Source organism: Silurus meridionalis, chromosome 6 (genome assembly GCF_014805685.1).
Source record: "Silurus meridionalis isolate SWU-2019-XX chromosome 6, ASM1480568v1, whole genome shotgun sequence".
Taxonomy (NCBI): domain Eukaryota; kingdom Metazoa; phylum Chordata; class Actinopteri; order Siluriformes; family Siluridae; genus Silurus; species Silurus meridionalis.
In genome coordinates, this window is record NC_060889.1 from 30,151,930 (window position 1) to 30,175,922 (window position 23,993).

The 23,993-nt window shown below is 42.0% G+C and overlaps 3 protein-coding genes across 3 annotated transcripts in view; all 3 read right to left on the minus strand.

Annotated features, from left to right (window-relative positions):
• The window catches only part of dnajb6b (DnaJ heat shock protein family (Hsp40) member B6b), a 33,504-nt gene extending 31,454 nt beyond the window's left edge, over positions 1-2,050 (minus strand). Inside the window, 1 exon segment of the mRNA XM_046851871.1 lies at positions 1,761-2,050. The gene's annotated coding sequence lies outside the window, so the exon portion shown is untranslated.
• Positions 2,051-3,648: 1,598 nt separating this feature from the next.
• LOC124387666 (E3 ubiquitin-protein ligase TRIM39-like) lies at positions 3,649-5,062 on the minus strand. Its single transcript, XM_046852161.1, is given in 4 exon segments — positions 3,649-4,326; positions 4,428-4,454; positions 4,604-4,751; positions 4,847-5,062. Coding segments are annotated over 3 exon segments (594 nt in total). The 5' UTR covers positions 4,626-4,751; positions 4,847-5,062; the 3' UTR covers positions 3,649-3,781.
• Positions 5,063-9,176: 4,114 nt separating this feature from the next.
• LOC124387664 (E3 ubiquitin-protein ligase TRIM21-like) lies at positions 9,177-16,152 on the minus strand. Its single transcript, XM_046852159.1, has 7 exons — positions 16,016-16,152; positions 10,875-11,464; positions 10,685-10,780; positions 10,351-10,584; positions 10,108-10,255; positions 9,932-9,958; positions 9,177-9,830 (listed from the first exon to the last, which is right to left on the minus strand). The coding sequence occupies exons 1-7, from the start codon at positions 16,110-16,112 to the stop codon at positions 9,292-9,294; spliced, it is 1,731 nt and encodes a 576-aa protein (XP_046708115.1). The 5' UTR covers positions 16,113-16,152; the 3' UTR covers positions 9,177-9,291.
• Between the last annotated feature and the right edge of the window lie 7,841 nt (positions 16,153-23,993).

A 23,993-nucleotide genomic window follows, 5' to 3' on the forward strand; every position in this document is an offset into this window, starting at 1 on the left:
GAGGGAATGAAAGGAGGACGGATGGAAGGAATTCATTTATGAATAAATAAATTTGACATGTAAATAAATATAGTTTTTTAAACAAAGGCATTATTTGAAGTATGCTGAAATAAGTAGAACATGTAAGTAGTACGTAGCTTTAGAAATTTAAATATCAAACGTAAAAACATTTTATAATATATACATTATAATACGAAAAATTGGTCTAACAAATGTGTCATTTTTCCCATGTATTTTTTTATTCAATCAAATTTTATATCTACCTTAGTTAATCAATATAATAATAATAATGATTCATTAAGAATGATTTATTATTATTTGAATTCGTCGAGTCTGTTTCCGAAGCCTAAACAGAAATGTTGCAGCGGTCGGGTCACATGACGTCTCTTAGTAGAGAGAAACGAAACAAAGGCATGAAGGTGCCGGGTTACAAACTGAAGCGTCTTGTTCGACTGCTATTTATATCCACCGTGCCCTTTCCAGCAGGGATCAGGACAATCTCCAGCTGACCTTCACGGATCCTAGTCTCACGTCCTGTCCCTGTCTGCTCGCTAACGGTTACTGCTCTAATTGCTCGATTGAGCTTTAGAAATAAAAGGAAACTCCACAGTGGTCACCAGTTCCTGCAGTGCATCTCAGCTCTACTCAGGACGACAATGGTTTCAAGATGTTCGACACGTGATCCAGATCATCGGTGAATGTTTCGACAGATGGATCTCAAGTGTGTGAGGACCAACCTTAGGATCGGAGCACTGTCCTAACCACTGTACACACGCACTTCCTCCAGACGCCTACAGTTTTAAACCGGATGGTGAATTGACTCAGGCTCAGGAATCAAACACAGATCTAAAGTCACGGGTGATACCATCATCGATCAGATTCAGGGAGCCGACAAAATGATGGTGTTCGGCTAAGGGTTGAACAATTCCGGGAATTTTTAAACACTGGAGACTTTTCATGGGAATTAATGGGAATAAACTGGACCACCACCGCCCCACTCGTCCCTTCCTCCTCCACCACCACCACCCCACTCGTCCCTCTATCCTTCACCACCGCCACCCCACTCGTCCCTCCATCCTCCACCACTGCCCCACTCATCCCTCTATCCTTCACCACCGCCCCACTCGTCCCTCCAGCCTCCACCACTGCCCCACTCATCCCTCTATCCTTCACCACTGCCCCACTGATCGCTCAATCCTCCACTACTGATATGGTCCACATTCCCCACACACACACACACACACACACACACAGAGAGATAACTGATTAACACACTGATTGTTTCCGAGCAGCATTTGTTTGGACACTTTTCAGATCTGAACACCTTTCAGAAACATGCAAACAAAGCAATATGTTTTGGAATGGAATGCTAAGAATGTAGGACACCAGGATGTCAGACAAATCCACCAGATAGAATCAAAGAGACATGAGACATGGAAGAGACATGAAGGAAAGGTTTCCAGAAGGTTCTTCTGGGATGTTAAGCAGAACACCAGGTTCATCATCATCAAATTTTGGTGACGTTATTTCCTGTTCTGGATGGATTAGTAGTCGCAACAAACAAACAAACAAACAAACAAACAAACAAACAAACAAACACCTGGATGTCCAGGTAACTTCTCCCAGCAGATCTAAGAACAGATTCAAAGCTTACTTATTATATCTCAAATGTTTTCCACGTGTCATCATCATCATCATCATCATCATCATCATCATCATCATCATAAACACATCACGTGGAGACGCACTGTGTTACAGACCTGCTGAGCGCGTGCGCGCCTCCCAGCCTCTCCGACCTTCTACAATAATAATAATAATGATGATGATCAAGTCGCTTTTATTTGTTTCTATTTCCGGTTCCTCTGAGTGACGACGTCCACCACTGGAGCTCCTACTCCGGCGTCTGTCTATGAGAAATAATTCAAACTAATCCGGAAAGTTTACGATCATTTATAATAAAGAAAATAAACATCCCCGACCGTCAGTTTTATTCCAGAGACTTCGGCCGCAACAGCTACTGCGCATGCGCTGGCAAAACAAAAAACGTTTAAAAAACGAGTGGCTTTTGCTCGCGCATGCGCAATAGTTGACTCGCTGCAATCAGGGTTGCCATGTACTCTTTTTTACCTCTCGTGTGTGAGGCATGTGTTTGTTCTTGTTTTCTCGTGATCTCGACACACGTACTCGTGCACGTATTATCCATGATGCTGCATCTAGAACATTCCTCGTGATCAATAGTTAATTTTTCTGTGTATTCGGAAATAAAAGCATGTTTTAGTTCACGGATAATAAACCATAACTATTTGAGTGCCGACAAACATATTTTGTTATGTCGAGATCGTGAGAAAATTTGAGCCGTGATCACGAGAAAACAAGACAGAAAAAAATAATTAAAATGCATGGCCTCTTTTGTCGAATACACAGAAATAAATAAGTCGTAATCATGAGAAAACGATCTGAATCAGGTTTATTGTTCAGTGTGTTGAAACACAAGTGTAATATATGTACTATTGGTATCAGCATTCTGTGATAAGCCTGCCCTCTAGTGGTGACTTATGTAGTGCCGTATTAGTAATGGCAGTTCTGAATAAAAACCATGTGAGTTAACACGACTCAACCGTTCTGCTGCGTATTATTCTTCTGACAGCATACACAACAAGGAATTTAATTTTAGCTGTTTTAAATTACAGAAATAACAACACTATACATTGAGCTTATAGACAAGATTATACAAAACAATACACATTGTACAGAATAAATAAAACCACAACATACAAGAACGAAAGAAAAAGTTATAATGCATGGTCTCTTAGTACTTCCATTGCTTTAGTCAGGGGTCCACAAACTTTTTTTTCTGTGAGGGCCAAATAATTTTTCCTTTAATGGGGGTCTGTAAGAGAAAATGCCACGGGCCGCAGTGACTAGCAGTGTTTTTGAGGAGATTTTATTATGATTTTAATTTTATTTTGCCTCCTAATGTTAGATTCGAATTTCATATTCATTGCTATTGAAATCAAAACATTTACTTATTAATGAATATGCATGTGTTTGGTGGGTGAATCTGACAAATAAATAGGCTACGGAAAGCACATTTTAGGTTGGAAGCCGACCTTTATTGATTAAATACAGATATGATATAAATAAAACATAAATTTAAAATAAAATGTTCCTATCCATGGAAGGAGTCTCCAGTGTCAGAGCTCTGTTTCAGTCAGAACAATCCTCATAACAGATGAAGCAACGCAAGTAGGGACGTGCGATACGACTTATTTTCTTTTCAATCCCATACCAAGCGATTGTTGATATCGATACTGATATAAATGGCAGTTCTTGGAAAAAAGTGGGTTTTTTGTTTTTCTGTGAGTCTGTACAGTTTTCGAAATCCATTCCTCAATTGATCCTGAATCTTCTTCAATGGATCGATTTTTCTGGTATAGAAAAACTTCTCCCTCTCTATTACCACTGATAAATCAACTCTTAAACTCATTTATACCTGCAGGAAGACAAGATTATCACACAATAAATGAACAGTCAGAAGGAGGAATATTTACACTAAATCCCTTTAGCCAATGACTTTCAGCAAGGAATTTATTATTTAATGAAAAAACACAGCATCAGACAGACATGAACATAAAGAACTTCAGAGTGAATCAGGAATCACATCTAAAAAATTATTAGAGAAATTAAGTGAGAGGGCGCTCTCTGGTGGCCATTCGAAGCATTAAGGAGAAGGGGAGGGACAGGGAGGGAAAGTCTAACCATTTTAGATTTCTACACTTTATTAGATTTGATGAACAAGGCAGATGATCAGTGGAGCTAAATTTTTACCTCCATAACTGAGACTGGGGCTGAATAATGGATAAAGTTTCTCAGTAAAAGTCTGAGCAGTGAAAGAGTAGATATGAGACTTTGCATCAACATTATAGAAGGAGACCAGACCCTCCTCATAATCCACAAACACTCCCACCTCCTGAGAAGTCTCTTTCAAGGAGAGGGAGACAGAGGGAGAATCACAAGCCTTGTATTTAGACTTATTCCTCAGAACCACACACCAGTATCCATCTTTAGGTCTGACTTTAATCTGTCCTTCCCTGTTAATCGATTCTTTGGCGACTCATAAATTTCACTCAGTCTTTCCTTTGACCTGCACCTCATAGTAAAATCTCCCTGAGGAGAATCCCTCCTTTCCCAGAACAATGCAATATTTATTAAAACTCTCTGGAGTATCAGGGAGATTCTGACTTTTGTCTACATGGTTAACATGTTTTCCATCATCAGACAGGACGAGATAAGGACTCGTTGTTTTAGGATCCAGAGTCACATCCACTGAGAGACAGAAACACAGCGTACATCAGTTTTATCATCACACAGTGTGTAACAGTGAAGAGATATAGATATAGTCATGTGATCAGTAAGAGCTCACAAACCTGCATATTGTTGAATTCTCTTCAGTTCTGTTTGGAAAATAGTTTTGGAAAATGTTACATTGAGATTAAATACTTCATTATTATAAATAACATCAAACTAACTTTATAAATTTCAGCTGAATGTAAATATTTCTTAGAATGAATCTTCTCAGAATAAACCCACAGTAAACACTGACCAGTTTCATCAACCTTCTTCATTTCCTGACTGAGAGTCTCCTGAAGCTGAGCCAGAGCTCTCCTCAGAGTCTCCACACTCAGATGAGAGGTAATTGTGATGGAAGTCCAGTCCTGGGTGTGTGGAGAGCTGCACAGTGACGGGTAAATCTACAGTACAGCAGAAGAGAGAAGAAATCCCTCAGCATGGGGACCAACATCCTGTCATGTGCTGCATTGCTATTGAGAAACAGAGGAACTCTGACCAGTAGGAGGTGGAGGTGATCCTCGGAGTGTAAGAGCTGCTCCAGATCAGTGTTTCTCCTCTTTAGCTCACTGAGTTCCTGCTCCAGATCTTCAATGATCTATTCAGCCTGCCTCTCTGCTGCTTTGTGCTTCACCTCCATCACCTTAAGCAGCTCAGCCTGGCTTCTCTCAATGCAGCCCATCAGAGCACTGAACATCTTCACAACATCTGATTTCTCCTTCTTTGTGTTTATCTAACAGGAGACAAATCGAGATCAATCATTTCATTCCATTTAGTTACTGTAAAAGACTCACTTTTTTGAGTTCTACAGAGTGTTTGATCTCCTCAATCTTCTTCAGTCGCTCCTGGATCTTCTGCTGAGTCTTCACCAGTTCTTTCTGAGAAAGAATTGAATCATTCCTCCTCTATAGGAACAGTGTTGTGGGTTTCGTGGTCTCTCTCAGTACAGAACTGACACACAGAGCACCTGAGATCAGGTGGGTTTTTCTGCAGTTCTGCTGGATTTCATCTGAACTGACTTCTTATATGGATCAGCAAGTCCAGAGATGAACGTATTCACATGTAGATCAGGACAATTGGAGAATTTCACAATTTGGCAGAGGATTAACAATATGGCAGATCATTGTAAGCATTTATGCATTTTATTGTACCTAAATGTTGTAAATGTTTTTGGCAAAGATATTTTTGACTTTGCCAATGGTCAAGGTTTTAAAAAAACAATTTTTCAATCAGTATGCAAAGTTATTATTGAGATACAACCTCACTTCCTGTTTGGTGGTTTTACTGTCAGACAATAAGTGACTTATTACAGTCAATCTATTTGGTGTGTTCAAAAATCGAATTATAATTTTGATGCTTGGACAAAAAATTAAAGGAGTTGGAGTAAGAAATGTTTTTATCAAAATACAAAATGCTGAAAAATCTAATTACATTTACAGCATTTGGCAGATGCCCTTATCCAGATCCAGGAATCTGACAGAATCAATTTTAGCATACTGAAAGCCTGCACTAAACAGCTGTTTGGAAACCTTCAGCTCCTATTCAACATGAGCTTTCAACAAGAAAACATATCAGAGTTGTGGAAAACATCCTGCCTGGGTCATGTAATAGAAAATCCCCTAATACCTAATTCCTAAACTATTACGGACACATAGCCCCTACATCTCATGTAATAAAGGTCCTAGAGAGACTCGTGCTGCTTCAGCTAAGACCTCGGCTCAGCTCTTTAATGGACACCTTGCAGTTTGCCTACCAACCAAAGGTAGGTTTGGGTGATATTTATATTGGACATCAAGAGAAATTATGAATTTAAGATCCAAATGCAGCTACAGTACACAAGTTATGAGGACACCTGTCCTGTCACCATAATCCCAAATGTTCCTGTAATATTGGTATGTAACCAGGTCAATTGTCCCTTTAATCCACAGCGTTTGTTCATCCCTTTCCTCATCAAAGTTTATGAAATGACCTTTTAATCCAGCTTGTTTTTAAGATAGATACCAATGTAAATGTTTCTCTCAAGCAGCTCAATGTCCTGACTATGTGTCAGTCTGGTAATAGTGCTGATCGTGGTCCTCTTTCTTGTGTAGTTCTTTTTTAGAAACTCGATCTACGTCGCAACTGTTCAGGAACGCGACCTTGTGTTCACACTCTGAAATAATGTGTGTAATCATGTTCAAATTAGACACGGGCCATCACCGGCAGGGTGACGTTACGACCAGTATCAGTATTTAATCAGTATTTAAATGATTGTACTGTCTTAATATAAGTATACAGTAAAATTCTGTGTCAAAAGGGCCCAATCTTTTGAATAGACACAGAGTGCTCTTTGAGGAGGGTGCTCTCCCTCATGGCTCTGGCCACGCTGTTGCTGAGGCCTGTGCTGTATGAGAAGCTCCTGGAGTTCGTGAATTGTGCTGCTGTCCGAGCTTGAATTGGCTTGGCCAGATAAGAAGCAGAAGCAGTGCCTGAATGCTCTCTGCACCCTACAGCACTACCTCTACCCGAAGGTCTGCCTTTTCCTGACTGAGGTGTCCGGATCCTGGGACAGCCCATATGCGGCCCGCTTCTTCACCCCACATGTCTTGCTGTATGCGAACGTAGTGGGAATAAAAGAGAGTGGTTATCGGGAGATACCTCGGGTTGAAGGGATGTTGGCTAGATTAGAGCAGTTAGCAGTCCGGCATTGAGATGTCATTCTAGCTCACATGAAGGCTTTGGGGTTTCAGCCGAATGCCGGGAAAAGTGTGCTTTTTCCATTAAATTACTCCATGCTCCTGCCCGCATTGTCAAGTGCTTGAGCTCATTGCAGCTGTGTCCATTGTTATCCCACTTGGCCTTCTTTACATGAGACCCCTTCAGTGTTGGCTCAGGACCTATGGGTTCTCACAGGAGGGCAACACCTGATCAAGGTCACATGGCGATACCTACGTGCCTTTAGATATTTGAAGAGATCCCAGTTTTCTATCACAAGGCTTCGTGTTGGGAGTTTCCGGTCACGCATAATGCTAATGACGGATGCATCCATCACGGGGTGGGAGCGGTCATTAGTGGGCATTTCAGACATGTCAATGGAAAGGGCCAAATCAACTGTGGCACATAAATTGCCTAGAGATGCTGGCTGTGCTTCTAGCATTAAAGTATTTTCTCCCAGACTTTAGAGATCACCTAGTCGAGGCTACACCTGTCCACCTTCCCTCTGTCATGCTGCTTTCAGGAGTTCTGAAGTGAGTTCGCCATGACAGAGTCTGTCTTCTCCTGGCGGCTCCAAGGTGGCCGGGCAAACTATGGTTCGAGGACCATCCCTGGGAGATTCCTCTGAGGAGGGATCTCCTCTCCCAGGCCAAGGAGATCCTTGCCCAGAGTTGGGGAGACTGTGGCTGTGGCCCCTGATGAAACGTGATTTCTTCACAGCGCCCGATTGATTAATGCCATCACATCCTTTTATGTCCTCTGGTCTCCCTGCTAGAGCCTTTAAGGCTTGGTCCTCTGTAGTACCCCTCCAAGACATCTGCAATGCTGTTGGCTGGTCCACTCTGCTGACCTTCAATCAGTTCTAAAACCTGGACCTCAGTGCCACTCTTGGCCCCTCTGTCCTTTGACCTAGCTGTGCCCATACACACTAGTCAGAACTAGTCAGTCTGGCATTAGTGGACACTTGTTCCCAAACCGTTGCGATGCAGCTTGATGTTCCTGAAAGTAACGTCTCTAGGTTACGTATGTAACCCTAGTTACATAGGTCTCTAGGTTACGTATGTAACCCTAGTTCTCTGACGGAACAATACACTGCCAATTTTGACTGATTACACACATTTTTTCAGAGTGTAGGCAATGCCTTCGTGTTCCCGAAGTGTTGCGATGCAGCGTCTCATTCCCTCAGGGAACTAGGGTTACATAGACGTTCACCACTATCATATATATATATATATGTATATATATATATATATATATATATATATTTGTATATAAGCTGGCCACAATAAAAAGCAACTTTAAAATGTGCAGTTTAATAACACAGCACAATGCCACAGATGTTGCAAGTTTTGAGGAAGTGTGCAATTGGCATGTTGACTGCAAAAATGTCCACCAGAGCTGTTGCCTGTAAATTGAATGTTCATTTCTCTACCATAAGCCACCTCCAAAGGTGTTTAAAAAAATTCTCACGCAGACCACGTGTAACCACACCAGCCCAGGACCTCCAAATCCAGAATCTTCACCTCCAACATTGTCTGAGACCAGCCACCCAGACAGCTGCTGCAACAATTCCTTTGCATACCCAAAGAATTTTAGCTCAAATTGTCAGAAACCATCTCATGGAAGCTCATCTGCATGCTCCTCATCCTTATCAGGGTTTTGACGTGACTGCAGTTTGTCGTCGTAATTGACTTAAGTGGGCAAATGCTCACATTCTATTTCGTCTGGCACTTTGGAGAGGTGTTCACTTCATGGATGAATCCCGGTTTTCGCTGTACAGGGAAAAATGCCTCACGCATTTGGCAAATGGAAAAAATACCAGATACTGACTGGTTTGCAGTATATATGCACATTTTAGAGTGGGCAGCCTAAAACACACCTGTGCAATAATCATGCTGTCTAATCAGTATCTTGACATGCCACACCTGTGAGGTGGATGGATTATCTCAGCAGAGGAGAAGTGCTTACTTACACAGATTTAGAAAGATTTGTGAACAATATTTGAGAGAAATAGGCCTTTTGTGTACATAGAAAAAAAGTAATAGATCTTTGAGGTTAACTCATGAAAAATGGGGCAAAAACAAAAGTGTTCAATTATAATTTTGTTTATAATTATGTCAGACACACCACAGGACCCAACTAGAACAAGTAAACATAAACAAGTAAACATGGAATATTCCATTACATTTTATCTGTATTATGCATAAACTTGGACATTTTACCAAACAGATTAGAAATGTAGGATTAGACTTAATGAAGAGGGCAGATGATCAGTGGGGCTGAATTTGTGCCTCCATCATTAAAACAGGGGCTGAAGTATGGATAAAGTTTCTCAGTGAAAGTCTGAGCAGTGAAAGAGTATATATGAGATTTTGCATCAACATCATAGAAGGAGACCAGACCCTCCTCATAATCCACAAACACTCCAACCTTCTGAGGAACCTGTTTCAAGGAAAGGGAGACAGAGGGAGAATCACAAGCCTTATATTCAGTCTTATTCCTCAGAACCACACACCAGTATCCATCTTTAGGTCTGACTATAATCTTCCCTTTCCTGTTAATCGATTCTCTGGTGACTCCTAAATCCCACTGAGTCTTCCCTTTGACCTGCGCCTCATAGTAAAATCTCCCTGAGGAGTATCCCTCCTGTCCCAGAACAATGCAGTAGTTAATAAACCTCTCTGGATTATCAGGGAGAGGTTGTCTTTTGTCTCCACATGTAACTTGTTTTCCATCATCAGACAGGACGAGGTAAGGATGAGTTGTATCAGGATCCAGAGTCACGTCCACTGAGAGACAGAAACACAGCGTACATCAGTTTTATCATCACACAGTGTGTAACAGTGAAGAGATATAGATATAGTCATGTGATCAGTAAGAGCTCACAAACCAGCATATTGTTGAATTCTCTTCAGTTCTGTTTGGAAAATAGTTTTGAACAATGTTATATTGAGATTAAATACTTTATTGATATAAATAACATCAAAGTATCTTTATACATTTCAGCTAAATGTAAATATTTCTTAGAATGAATCTTCTCAGAATAAACCCACAGTAAACACTGACCAGTTTCATCAATCTTCTTCATTTCCTGACTGAGAGTCTCCTGAAGCTGAGCCAGAGCTCTCCTCAGAGTCTCCACACTCAGATGAGAGGTCATTGTGATGGAAGTCCAGTCCTGGGTGTGTGGAGAGCTGCACAGTGACGGGTAAATCTACAGTACAGCAGGAGAGAGGAGAAATCCCTCAGCATGGGGACCAACATCCCGTCATGTGCTGCATTGCTAATGAGAAACAGAGGAACTCTGACCTGTAAGAGGTGGAGGTGATCCTCAGTGTGTAAGTGCTGCTCCAGATCAGTGTTTTTCCTCTTTAGCTTACAGAGTTCCTGCTCCAGATCTTTAATGAACTCTTCAGCCTGCCTTTCTGCTGCTTTCTGCTTCTCCTCCATCACCTTAAGCAGCTCAGCCTGACATCTTTCAGTGCAGCGCATCAGAGCACTGAACATCTTCGCAACATCTGCTTTCTCCTTCTCCGTGTTTATCTAACAGGAGACAAATCGAGATCAATCCTTTGACATGAATGTATTCTAATGTGTAGAATAAATGAGGTCTTCTGGAGGTTAGTTACTGTAAGAGACTCACTTTATCGACTTCTATAGAGTGTTTGATCTCCTCAATCTTCTTCAGTCGCTCCTGGATCTTCTGCTGAACTTCTGCTTGAGTTTTCACCAGTTCATTCTGAGAAAAAATATGCGTCATGTGTTAAGTCATAAGTCAGATGTTATATTTCTGATCTACAAACATCATCCATCATAAATGTTCAGTCTCTTACCTTCTTCTCAACACTCTCCTCCTCTATAGGAACAGTGTTGTGGGTTTTGTGCTCTGTCTCAGAACAAAACTGACACACACATGTCTGGTCGTCTCTACAGAACAGCTCCAGGGGTCTCTCATGTTTCTGGCAGATGTAGTCCTCCAGGTTCTCCACAGGCTCAATCAGTGTGTGCTTCAAGAGTTTAGCTGTAGTTTTATGAGGCATCAGATGAGTGTTACAGAAAGAAAGTCCACAGTGAAGACAGGATTTTAGAGCCTTCAGCTTGTCCTCAGTGCAGGAGTCACACAGAACCTTCTTACTCTTGGATGGAAGCTGACCTGCAGATCTGCTGGATTTCACCTGATCTAACTTCTTCAATGTATCAGCAAGTGCAGAGATGAACGTATTCACACGTAGATCAGGACGATTGGAGAATTTCTCATTACACACTGGACACTGGCAGTGTGGACTGCTGTCCCAAAACTCTTTTAAACAAATCATACAGAAGTTGTGTCCACATGGAGTAGAGACTGGATCAGTAAACACATCCAGACAGATGGAGCACTGGAGCTGATCTTCACACAGAGCACTGCTGGAGGAAGCCATGACTGATACAGGAGATACAATGAGAGTGAATTTAGATAGCAGAACACTTTACACATTACAATCCAAAGTGACACAAACTGTATCCGTTATTAATGATTCAAGCAATGAATAAAACTCAGTGTAGTGCTGTTAGAGGAAAACAATCACTAGTGTATGTGATAAAAAGCAGAGTAACTGTTACATCCCAAAGTTTTCCTGTAAGCGCATGTTCTGTAGGCTTCATTCTTGGAACAAACCACGTATAAAATAAGCTCTGAGATCCATGTAGTGTAAGAACAATAGAACTGCAACATCAACTTCTACAGAGACACTACAGTTCCAGTCAGAAGGGTGAATTCTACACATTGCCCTCCCTCACAATCTTCTTGACTCTCTCATCAACTGTTCCCACTCCCCTAGGCCTAACCAAGGTGGGAACGTAACAATCACCATCACCACTGCTCTCCAAGTCCCCCACAACAGATCAACTCCCATTATTCCACAAGCTTCTGCTTCATAAGAACAAAAGTAATCGCAATTACCACCCCCACATACTGTATCTGTCACTCCTCGCCATCAGTCTCAGTGTTCTGAAAGCCTGCACTAAGCAGCTGTGTGGAAACCTTCAGCATAGATGATATTTACAGTTGTGTTCAAAATTATTCAACCCCCAATGCTGTAAATGGTTTTAGGGAATTTAGTGTACATTTGTAATTGTATTCAGAATGAAATCCTACAAGGACTTCTTAAAGAACCATATGCAACTAAAATGACATCAATTAGTTTTGTAATACAGTAGTAAATGTTTTTTTTGTGAATTCTTCATTGACATAATTATTCAACCCCCAAGTGACATTCAATCTTAGTACTTAGTACAACATCCTTTTACAGTTATTAAAGCTTTTAAACGTGAAGCATAGCTTGACACAAGTGTCTTGCAGCGATCTACGGGTATCTTCGCCCATTCATCATGGGCAAAAGCCTCCAGTTCAGTCACATTCTTAGGCTTGCGCACTGCAACTGCTTTCTTTAAGTCCCACCAGAGGTTCTTAATCGGATTTAAGTCTGGTGACTGCGATGGCCACTTCAAAATGTTCCAGCCTTTAATCTGCAACCATGCTCTAGTGGACTTGGAGGTATGCTTGGGATCATTGTCATGTTGAAAGGTCCAACGCCTTCCAAGCCTCAGGTTTGTGACGGACTGCATCACATTGTCATCCAATATCTCCTGGTACTGAAGAGAATTCATGGTACCTTGCACACGCTGAAGCTTCCCAGTACCTGCAGAAGCAAAACAGCCCCAAAGCATGATTGACCCCCGCCATGCTTCACAGTAGGCAAGGTGTTCTTTTCTTCATAGGCCTTGTTCTTCCTCCTCCAAACATAGCGTTGATCCATGGGCCCAAACAGTTCTAATTTTGTTTCATCAGTCCACAGAACACTATCCCAAAACTTCTGTGGTTTGTCCACATGACTTTTGGCATACTGCAGTCGACTCTTCTTATTCTTTGGGGACAGCAAGGGGGTGCGCCTGGGAGTTCTGGCATGGAGGCCTTCATTACGCAGGGTGCGCCGTATTGTCTGAGCAGAAACTTCAGTACCCACATCTGACAAATCTTTTCTCAGTTCCTCAGCAGTCACACGGGGACTTTTCTCCACTCTACGCTTTAGGTAGCGCACAGCAGTCAAGTCAGCATCTTCTTTCTGCCACGACCAGGTAGCGTTTCAACAGTGCCCTTTGCCTTGAATTTGCGAATGATGCTTCCTATGGTGTCTCTTGGTATGTTTAACATCTTTGCAATCTTCTTATAGCCATTGCCCTTCCTGTGAAGAGTAATCACCTGTTCTCTTGTCTTCCTGGACCATTCTCTTGACCTCACCATGTTTGTAACCACACCAGTAAATGTCTAGAAGGAGCTGAGTATCACAGTCATTTTAAAGCTGCCTAATTGGTGCTTATTAGGCTTTATTGCTGCTCCCTGATATCCACAGGTGTTTTCAATACCTGATTGAAAACACTTCATTGAACCTCTGTTCTTCAGAGTGGTAGTCTTTAAGGGGTTGAATAATGATGTCAATGAAGAATTCACAAAAGAAACATTTACTACTGTATTACAAAACTAATTGATGTCATTTTAGTTGCATATGGTTCTTTAAGAAGTCCTTGTAGGATTTCATTCTGAATACAATTACAAATGTACACTAAATTCCCTAAAACCATTTACAGCATTGGGGGTTGAATAATTTTGAACACAACTGTATATTGGACATCAAAAGAAATTCTGAATTTCAGCTCGAACTGGGGAGTGGTAGCTCAGTGGTTAAGGTGCTGGGTTTCTGCTCGGAAGGTCTGGGTCTAAGTTCCAGTATCACCAAGCTGCCACTCTTGGGCCCTTGAGCAAGGCCCTTAACCCACTGTGTGCCAGGGGTGCAGTTTCCTGGCTGACTTTGGGCTCTGACCCCAGCTTTCAAACAAGCTGGAATATGTGAAGAAAGAATTCCACTGTGCTATAATGTATATGTGATAAATAAAGGATATTTGATTCTCACTACAGTACAGGAGTTGTGAGGACATCTGTCCTGTCACCATAATGTCCCCTAATATTGGTATGTAATCAGCTAAATTGTCCCTGTAAACCACAGGGTTTGTTCATCTCTTTCCTCTACAAAGTTTATCAAATTACCCTCTAATCCAGCTTGTTTTGAAGATGGACACCAGTGTAACCAAATCTCTCTACTCAGATTAATAGTGAATGGAGGGTGAGGCCAGGGGAGCAGGGAAAATGATAAGAGGAGTGAGAGAAGGGGGCTTCTAGAGAGAGACCCCAAGAGACGTGTTTGAGAAAGGGAAAAAACACAATAAAAATACCTGATACAGTCAAACGGGTTGATGACCAGTAGGGCGGCGACCTGTTTTGACTGTATCAGGTATTTTTATTGTGTTTATTGTGTAACAGTTTGGTTTGGGAAAGAACCACAAATGGCTGGAAAAGTCAGGAGTCCCAATACTATTGTCCATGTAGTATTGGGACTCCTGACTTTTCCACACATATGTGGTTCTTTTCCAAACCAAATTGTTATTGTAAAGTTGAAGGCACACAATTGTAAAGGGTGTCTTTGGATATGGTAGCATGACATTTTCTCTTGACTTGAACCAGGGCCTGCTCTAGATATTTGAAGGACCTAGAAGATTTTATATCAGAGCCCCCCAGGCTCCTTCCTTCCACCGTTCAGAAGAAATAAAAATCACTTGAAAGATATATAATCTCTAAATATGAATTAAACTGTAACTGAGGTCAACATTAAAAAGGAAAAAAAAGAAAATGTATGAAAGATCATCTACACAGCTACACTATAAAATAATAATTTTGCTTTGATAAAGTTTTTCTGATTTATATGCTAACTTTAGCATGAGATTATAGTTGTATTAGAAATTACTCGCATATGCACACTGACTAAATCACCCAGGACTTTTAGAAATTTGTTCAGTAGTTTATTTACAGTAACAAGTAACACACTGACCCAATATTTATACTCTCTTGTGTTGTCTTGAACTGTTTGCACCAGGTTGCACACATGCACTTTATGTGGCGAGGACACTTAGCCCTTAGCCCTGTGTTTTCTGTTTTTATGATTGTTGTTCAATGGGTTCTGGAGAAACGTTGTTTTATTTCACTGTGTACTGCATCAGCAATATATGGTTATAATGACAATAAAAGCTACTTGACTTGACTATTTGGGATAATTAACATTTTTTTCTCTTCCATACATTAAAATAGGGGTAAACTGAGAAGCCTGTATAAAGCAAGCACCGGCTTTGATGAACTAAAAGACCCAAACCTGTTCCAGCATGACAAGGCCCTTGTGCACAAAAAAAACTTCATGAAGATCTGCTTTGCATGGGTTGGAGTGGAAGATCTCCTGCTATAGAGCTCTGCCCTCAAACCTATTGAACACCTTTAGGATGAATGTGAACACTGACTGAACCCCAGACTTCCTCACCTACATCAGTTCCTGACTTTACTAACACCCTTGTGTCTGAATGATGTTATTCTGTATGTACTGGTGCTTGTTGTATGTGTGTACTGCATTTTACCCCTCAGGGTTTGCTATAAATAGAGACGGATCACGCACACTGGGGTACAAAGTGTCGTCAGGTTTCTGGAGTTTCCCATGTCATAAAGTTCGAAAGAGTTTGGATTCATGTGTTTATTTGTTTATTTCTTATGTGATTGTAAATCGTGCACAAAAGATCGTTCACGATATTTCTAATAAAAACTATCAAACAGAAATGTAATTCTAATTATGTAAAAAAAATAATAAAATGGTGCCGTTAAACTGAATATGAGTTACGTGTTTTATATATATATATATTAACAGATATAACTCTGTCCGTTAATTTATATATATATATATATATATATATATATATATATATATATATATATATATATATATATACACACACACACACACACACACACACACACACACACACTTTTTTGTATTTATGTAGTTGGTATTTGACCTTTTCCTTTCTCTTTTCTCCTTTCTCCTGATCACTAACAGTTTACCTGCTGTGGCTTCAGTTCCTTGAAGAAAGACTGCAAAAGCTTCAAACTGAAGATTGTGTCCTGCTGCAACCTGCTGAATCCTGATCTTCAAACGCATTCACGCTTTACTTTCGCATCTGCTGAGAGACATCATTAGATCACGCCCCCATTTCTTCTGCTTCGACATATTACAGTTACATATCTTGGCCACAAGAGGGCAGAAATCGCCGAATTAAATGCACAGACGCATTAAGCCAGAGGCGCCACAACGATTTCCCATGAAGGACCAAAAATCCAACCTGCCTGAAGGCCGTGGACCGGAAGTAACGGTTGCATTATACTTATATTATATTACAATTATTTTCGCCTTTCTATTGACGAGGCTCACACACCGAGTACTGTTATCAGAACGTATTTATTGTGCTGTTTAACACATTCCTGAACGTTGCAAACCATAGCAATATACTGCCATCTAGTGGCCAATTTATCATGGAAAACATCAGTACATCTTCCTCTTTTTTTATTTTAACAGTTCATTCTTTATATCTTCATTCACAAACAATATTTGGACCTTCTTTAAAAGTAATAAAAGATAACTTAATATTTCACCATTTAACAAATCTTAGTTATCTCAAAAATAAAATTTGAGATTTAAACAAAAATTCTCCACTTAATCTTTGCTTACCCCGACTTCACAGCTACACTCTGATTTTCACAGCAGATCTCACACCTGAGATTGGGTGGGTTTTTCTGCAGCTTTGTTGGATTTTACCTAAGATGACTTCTTAAATGGATCAGCAAGTGCTGAAATATACATATAAATATAAATGTATTCACACGTAGATCAGGACGGTTGGAGAATTTCTCCTTGGTTCACTGGACACTGGCAGTGTGAACTGCTGTCCCAGAACTCTCTTAGACAGATCATACAATAGTTGTGTCCACAAGGAGTAGAGACTGGATCAGTGAACACATCCAGAAAGATGAAGCACTGGATTCACACAGAGCACTTCTGGAGGAAGCCATGACTGATACAGGAGATACAATGAGTGAAAGTGAACCACAGAAAACAGAATAAAAATTTAATGAACACTGAATTGATTATAAATTATAATTCTCATGATGACATTTTTACAAAATGCATTTCAGAGTGTAAAAGGTCTGGATTATCAGATGGGCAGCAGGTTGTGTAATATGATATAATCTATATCTGGTGAAGATTAGACAAAATTTGGCAGAAGGGTAACAATATAGAGCATTGTAAGCATTTTAGCATTTTATTGTACCTTTTAAAATGTAAATGTTGTTGGCAAAGAGATTTTTGACCTCACCATGGTTTTGAAGAACCAGTTTATCAATCAGTATGCAAAGTTATTATTAAGATACACCCTTACTTCCTGTTTGGTGGCTTTACTGTCAGACAATAAGTGATTTGGCATGTTAAAAAATCTTATGATAATTTTGGTAAGCCTTACACTACCGATAAAGTCCAAGTGTTCTGATGCCTTGACCAAAAAATTCAAGAAGGAGTAGGAGTAAGAAACTTACCACCAGACGCTGCTATGGTAAAGGAATCATCCAACCACTGATCTTCATGATGATGTAATTAATAACTGTGGCAACTTCGGCTTGCTGCTACCTCGGCCACAAAGACCAGGCCAGGCAGACCAGGCAGCGGAAGAGCAGCAAGCGGGCGGGTCTCCGTGCTAGAGTAAAGGCTAACCCTAGACATTCTTCTTTAAAACGTCTGCTCCCTTGACAATAAATTGGATTACATCCGACTCCTGCGGACCACGCGGCAAGGGCTCAAAGATTGCTGCGTGTTTGTTTTCACAGAGACGTTCTGGAAGCCACCATCCAGCTAGACGGGCTAACCGCGTTTCATGCCGACATGCAGCTCTGTGCAGTAAGACTCGCGGTGGTGGTGTGTGTGTTTATATCAACACGGAATGGTGCAAGAACTCTGTGCTTGTCTCATGCTATTGCTCATCGCTAGTGGTGTTCGTGACTGTAAGATGCAGGCCATTTTATTTACCACGGGAATCCACCTTTGTTTTCATTGTTGTAGTGTACCTTCCCCCTGGCGCTAATGCTAAGGAGGCACTGTGTGAACTCTACAGAGCGCTATAAGCGACCTGCAGAATGCTCACCCCAAAGGATTGTTTATTATCGACAGAGATTTCAGTCATGCGAATCTCAGGACTGTGCTTCCTAAACTCCAGCATGTGGATACAGCAAGTGGACATTGCAATGACTTATAAAAACATGCTGGATCTTGTTTACACAAACATCCACTGCATGTATCATTAGACCACATCTTTTTTATGCTAATTCCAGCATAAAGACTGCTCACCAGACGCTCTAAAACGGTTCTAAAACAGATGAAAACCTGGCCAGCAGGAGCCACCTTTGCTCTTCAGGACTGTTTTTAGTGCACTAACTGGGACATATTTATGGTGGCTGCAACCAATGGCGATTCTATTAACTTGGAGGAGGACACATAATCAGTGACCAGCTACATCAGCAAGTGCGTTGATGACGTGACCATCTCCATGAACATCACTACACACTTCAACCAGAAGCCGTGGATGACCACAAAAGTGCATGTGCTGCTGAAACGAAGAGACTCCGCCTTCAGAGCAGAGGGCCAGATGGCCTTAAGTACAGAAAGGGCCAAACTGTCCTGTGCCATCAGAGAGGTGAAGCGCACTCATGCCAAGAGAATTCACAGCCACTTCCAGGACAGCGGAGACACCAAATGCCTGTCACAGGGAATCCATGCGGTCACGAACTACACCTGCTTCTGACCGCGATGCCTCCCTCCCAGATGCGGTGAACTATGCCTGGTTTGAGGTACAGAACAATGTGGTAGCGAGGAAGACCACCCCCTCTCCCAATGACCAGGTGCTCTGTCTAACCACAGGTAAAGTGAGGAAAACTCTATGCAGAGTTAACCCACTGAGGTCTGCTGGACCAGACAACATTTCTGGCAGAGTGCTCAGGGAATGTGCAGAACAGCTAGCGGATGTCTTTACCAACACCTTCAACATCTTCACAATATATATCCTTCCCTTAGGAAATATTATTAGAAGGCATGGAATTAGCTTCCACTGTTATGTTGATGATACCCAGCTATATATCTCATCAAAACCAGGCAATACAGCTCAATTAGCTCGGATAACTGAGTGTATTAATGAATTAAAAAACTGGATGACCCATAACTTTCTACTATTAAATTCTGATAAGACGGAGATTTTGCTCATTGGCCCAAAAAACAGTACACAGAAGCACCATCATTTCAACCTGCATTTAGACGGATGTTCTGTAACTACTTGTTCAAGATAAAAGACCTGGGAGTTATCTTAGACAGCAACTTGTCTTTGAAAACCATATTAACCAAGTAACAAAAACATGTTTTCTATATCTGATGCAGAGAAGCTTGTCATCATTCTGTCACCTGCAGAAGTTCTCTGTTGACTCTGCCATTGTTGGTCTGATCACGGATGATTATAACTGGGAGTACAGAGGACTTATACAGAACTTTGTGGACTGATGCCAACAGGGCTGCCTCTAGATAAATGCGGGGAAAACCAAAGAACTGGTGGTGGATTTCCGTAGGCACAAACACACTTCATCATTAAAATTGGTGAACAATTGATGGGAAAGGGCATTGTGAGAGTGGAATCTTACAAATACCTGGGTGTTCAACTAAACAGCAAACTGGACTGGACAGACAACACTGAGGTAATTTATAAGAAATGAAAGAGCATACTCTTTCTGCTGAGGAGACTAAGGTCTTTTGGAGTGCAGGGAGAGCTACTGAAGACCTTTTTTGACTCTGTGGTGGTCTCAGCCATATTCTATGGTGTGGTCTGCTGGTACAGCAGCATCTCTACTGCAGACAGGAGGAGACTGGACAAGCTGATCAGGAAGGCCGCTCAGTCCTGGGGATTCCTCTGGACACTGTACAGGAGGTGGGAGAAAGGAGAACACCATTGCTGGAGAACGTCTCTCACCCCCTGTATATAACCGTTTCATCATTAAGCAGCTCCTTCAGTGATAGACTGTTACATCCTAAGTGTCTGAAGGAGTGTTACAGAAGATCTTTTCTCCCTGCTGCTATTAGACTTTACAATTAAAGCTGCTCCCAATGAACCAGTCACCAAAATACACACTGTTATTATTGTTGATATGTGTAATAACATTACCTGTGGGCAATATTACCTGCAATACGTGCAATATTGCCTGCAATATGTGCAATATTACCTGCAATACGTGCAAATAGCTGTACAGTGGGGCAAAAAAGTATTTAGTCATCCACCAATTGTGCAAGTTCTCCCACTTAAAAATATGAGAGAGGCCTGTAATTTTCATCATAGTTACACTTCATCTATGAGAGTTGGGGGGACCTGCAGAGAGCTGGGACCAAAGTAACAAAGGCTGCCATCAGTAACATACTACGCCGCCAGGGACTCAAATCCTGCAGTGCCAGACGTGTCCCCCTGCTTAAGTCAGTACATGTCTGGGCCCGTCTGCAGTTTGCTAGAGAGCATTTGGATGATCCAGAAGAGGATTGGGAGAATGTCATATGGTCAGATGAAACCAAAATAGAACTTCTTGGTAAAAACTAAATTTGTTGTGTTTGGAGGAGAAAGAATGCTGAGTTGCATCCAAAGAACACCATACTTACTGTGAAGCATGGGGGTGGAAACATCATGCTTTGGGGTTATTTTTCTGCAAAGGGACCAGGACGAATGATCCGTGTAAAGGAAAGAATGAATGGAGCCATGTATCGTAAGATTTTTAGTGAAAACCTCTTTCCATCAGCAAGGGCATCGAAGATGAAATGTAGAACTACGTGGATCAAACTACCAGCAACAGTGTGTAAAAACCTTGTGAAAACCTACAGAAAAGGTTTGATCTCTGTCATTGCCAACAAAGGTTATATAACAAAGTATTGAGATGAACTTTTGTTATTGACCAAATACTTATTTTCCATCTTCTTCTTCTTCTTCTTCTTTCGGCTGCTCCCATTAGGGGTCGCCACAGCGGATCATCCTTCTCCATACCACCCTGTCCTCTACATCTGCCTCTTTCACACCAACTACCTGCATGTCTTCCCTCACCACATCCATGAACCTCCTCCTTGGCCTTCCTCTTTTCCTCCTACCTGGTGGCTCCATCTTCAGCATTCTTCTACCAATATAATTCATGTCCCTTCTCTGCACATGTCCAAACCATCTCAATCTCGCCTTCCTCACCTTGTCACCAAAACATGCTACATGTGCTGTCCCTCTAATAAACTCATTTCTAATCTTGTCCATCCTCGTCACTCCCAACGAAAACCTTAACATCTTCAGCTCTGCTACCTCCAGCTCCACCTCCTGTCTTTTACTCAATGCCACTGTCTCTAATCCATACAACATTGCAGGTCTCACCACAGTCCTATAAACTTTCCCTTTCATTCTTGCAGATACCCTTCTATCACAAATCACTCCTGCCACTCTTCTCCACCCACTCCACCCTGCCTGCACTCTTTTCTTTACTTCTCTAACACACTCTCCATTACTTTGCACTGTTGACCCCAGGTACCTGAACTCCTCCACCTTCTTCACCTCTTCTCCCTGCAACGCATCACTCCACTGCCCTCCCTCTCATTCACACACATGTACTCTGTCTTACTCCTACTGACTTTCATTCCCCTTCTCTCCAGCGCATATCTCCACCTCTCCAGGCTCTTCTCAACCTGCTCTCTACTCTCACCACAAATCACAATATCATCTGCAAACATCATGGTCCAGGAGACTCCTGTCTGACCTCGTCCGTCAACCTGTCCATCACCACTGCAAACAGGAAAGGGCTCAGGGCCGATCCTTGATGCAGTCCAACCTTCACCCTGAACCAGTCTGTCGTACCTACTGCACACTTCACTGCCGTCACACTGTCCTCATACATGTCCTGCACCACCCTCACATACTTCTCTGACACACCTGACTTCCTCATACAATACCACAACTCCTCTCTTGGCACTCTGTCGACGCTTTCTAAATCCACAAATACACAATGCAATTCCTTCTGTCCTTCTCTATACTTCTCCATCAACATCCTCAAAGCAAATAAGGCATCTGTGGTGCTCTTCCTCGGCATGAAACCATACTGTTGCTCACAGATGGTCACCTCTTCTCTCAGCCTGGCTTCCACTACTTTTTCCCATAACTTCATGGTGTGACTGATCAACTTAATTCCCCTGTAGTTACTGCAGGTCTGCACATCTCCCTTATGCTTAAAGATCGGTACCAGCACACTCCTTCTCCATTCCTCAGGCATCCTCTCCCTTCCAGAATCCTGTTAAACAATCTGGTTAAAAACTCACTGCCATCTCTCCTAAACATCTCCACGCTTCTACCGGTATGTCATCTGGTCCAACCGACTTTCCATTCTTCATCCTCTTAATCGCTGCTCTCACTTCCTCCTTACTAATCCTATCTATATCCTGCTTCACCAACTCCCCATCCTCCAACCTTCTCTCTCTGTGATTTTCCTCATTCATCAGCTGCTCAAAATACTCCTCCACCTTCTCAACACACTCTCCTCACTAGTCAACACATTTCCTCTCCATCCTTTATTGCTCTAACTTGCAGTACATCCTTCCCAGCTCGGTCCCTCTGCCTGGCCAATCGGTATAAATCCTTTTCTCCTTCCTTAGTGTCCAACCTCTTATACAGCTCCTCATATGCCTTTTCCTTGGCTTTCGCCACATCCCTTTTTACCTGCTGCCGCATCTCCTTGTAATCCTGCCTACTTTTCTCATCACTCTGTCGATCCCACTTCTGTTTTGCCAACCTCTTTCCCTAATGCTCTCCTGCACTTCCTCATTCCACCACTCTTGTCTTGCTTTCTATTTCCAGATGTCACACCAAGTACTTTTCTAGCTGCCTCCCTCATCACTCCTGCAGTAGTTGCCCAATCATCCGGCACCTCTTCACCACCACCAAGCCCCTGTCTGACCTCTTCCCTGAACCTCACACTACACTCTTCCTCCTTCAGTTTCCACCATCTTATTCTTCTTTCAATCCTTACTTTCCTCCTCTTCTTCTTCGCCTCCAAAACCATCCTACAGACCACCATCCGATGCTGTCTAGCTACACTGTCCCCGCCAACACCTTACAGTCTCCAATCTCCTTCAGGTTGCATCTCCTGCATAGCACATAGTCCACCTGTGTGCACCTTCCTCCACTCTTATACGTCACCCTATGATCCTCCTTCTTCTTAAAATACGTGTTCACCACTGCCATTTCCATCCTTTTAGCAAAATCTACCACCATCTGCCCTTCCACATTCCTCTCCTTAAAACCATACCTACCCATCACCTCCTCATCACCTCTGTTCCTTCACCTACATGCCCATTAAAGTCTGCCCCAATCACCAATCGTTCTTTCCTAGGTACACCATCTACCACTTCATCTAATTCACTCCAGAATCTTTCCTTTTCCTCCATCTCACAGCCAACTTGTGGAGCATAGGCACTGATGACATTTATCATCATCCCTTCAACTTCCACCTTCACGATCATCACCCTATCAGAAACTCTCTTCACCTCTACTACACTCTTACTGTACTCTTCCTTCAGAATCACCCCTACACCATTTCTCTTCCCATCCACACCATGATAAAACAGTTTAAACCCACCTCCAATGTTCCTGGCCTTACTCCCTTTCCACTTGGTCTCCTGAACACACAGCATATCTACCTTTCTTCTCTCCATCATATCAGCTACCTCTCTCCCTTTACCCGTCATAGTACCAACATTTAAAGTACCAACCCGAACCTCTACTCTCCTACACTGCTCCTTTTCCTGCCGTCTCTGTAGACATCTTCCTCCTCTCCTTCTCCTCCTTCGGCCAACAGTAGCCCAATTTCCACCGGTACCCTGTCGGCTAATGATACCTGTGGCGGTCGTTGTTAACCCGGGCCTCGACCGATCCGGTATGAAATTCTC

Excerpts from the sequence above, each read along its gene's own strand:
- LOC124387664 (XM_046852159.1), bottom strand. The coding sequence starts at position 16,112 with ATGCGTTTGAAGATCAGGATTCAGCAGGTTGCAGCAGGACACAATCTT. Across the intron at positions 10,256-10,350 it reads ATCACCTCCACCTCTTACAG|ATTTACCCGTCACTGTGCAG; the intron begins GTCAGAGTTCCT and ends GCTGTACTGTAG. Across the intron at positions 9,959-10,107 it reads GAAGAAGATTGATGAAACTG|AACTGAAGAGAATTCAACAA; the intron begins GTCAGTGTTTAC and ends TTTTCCAAACAG.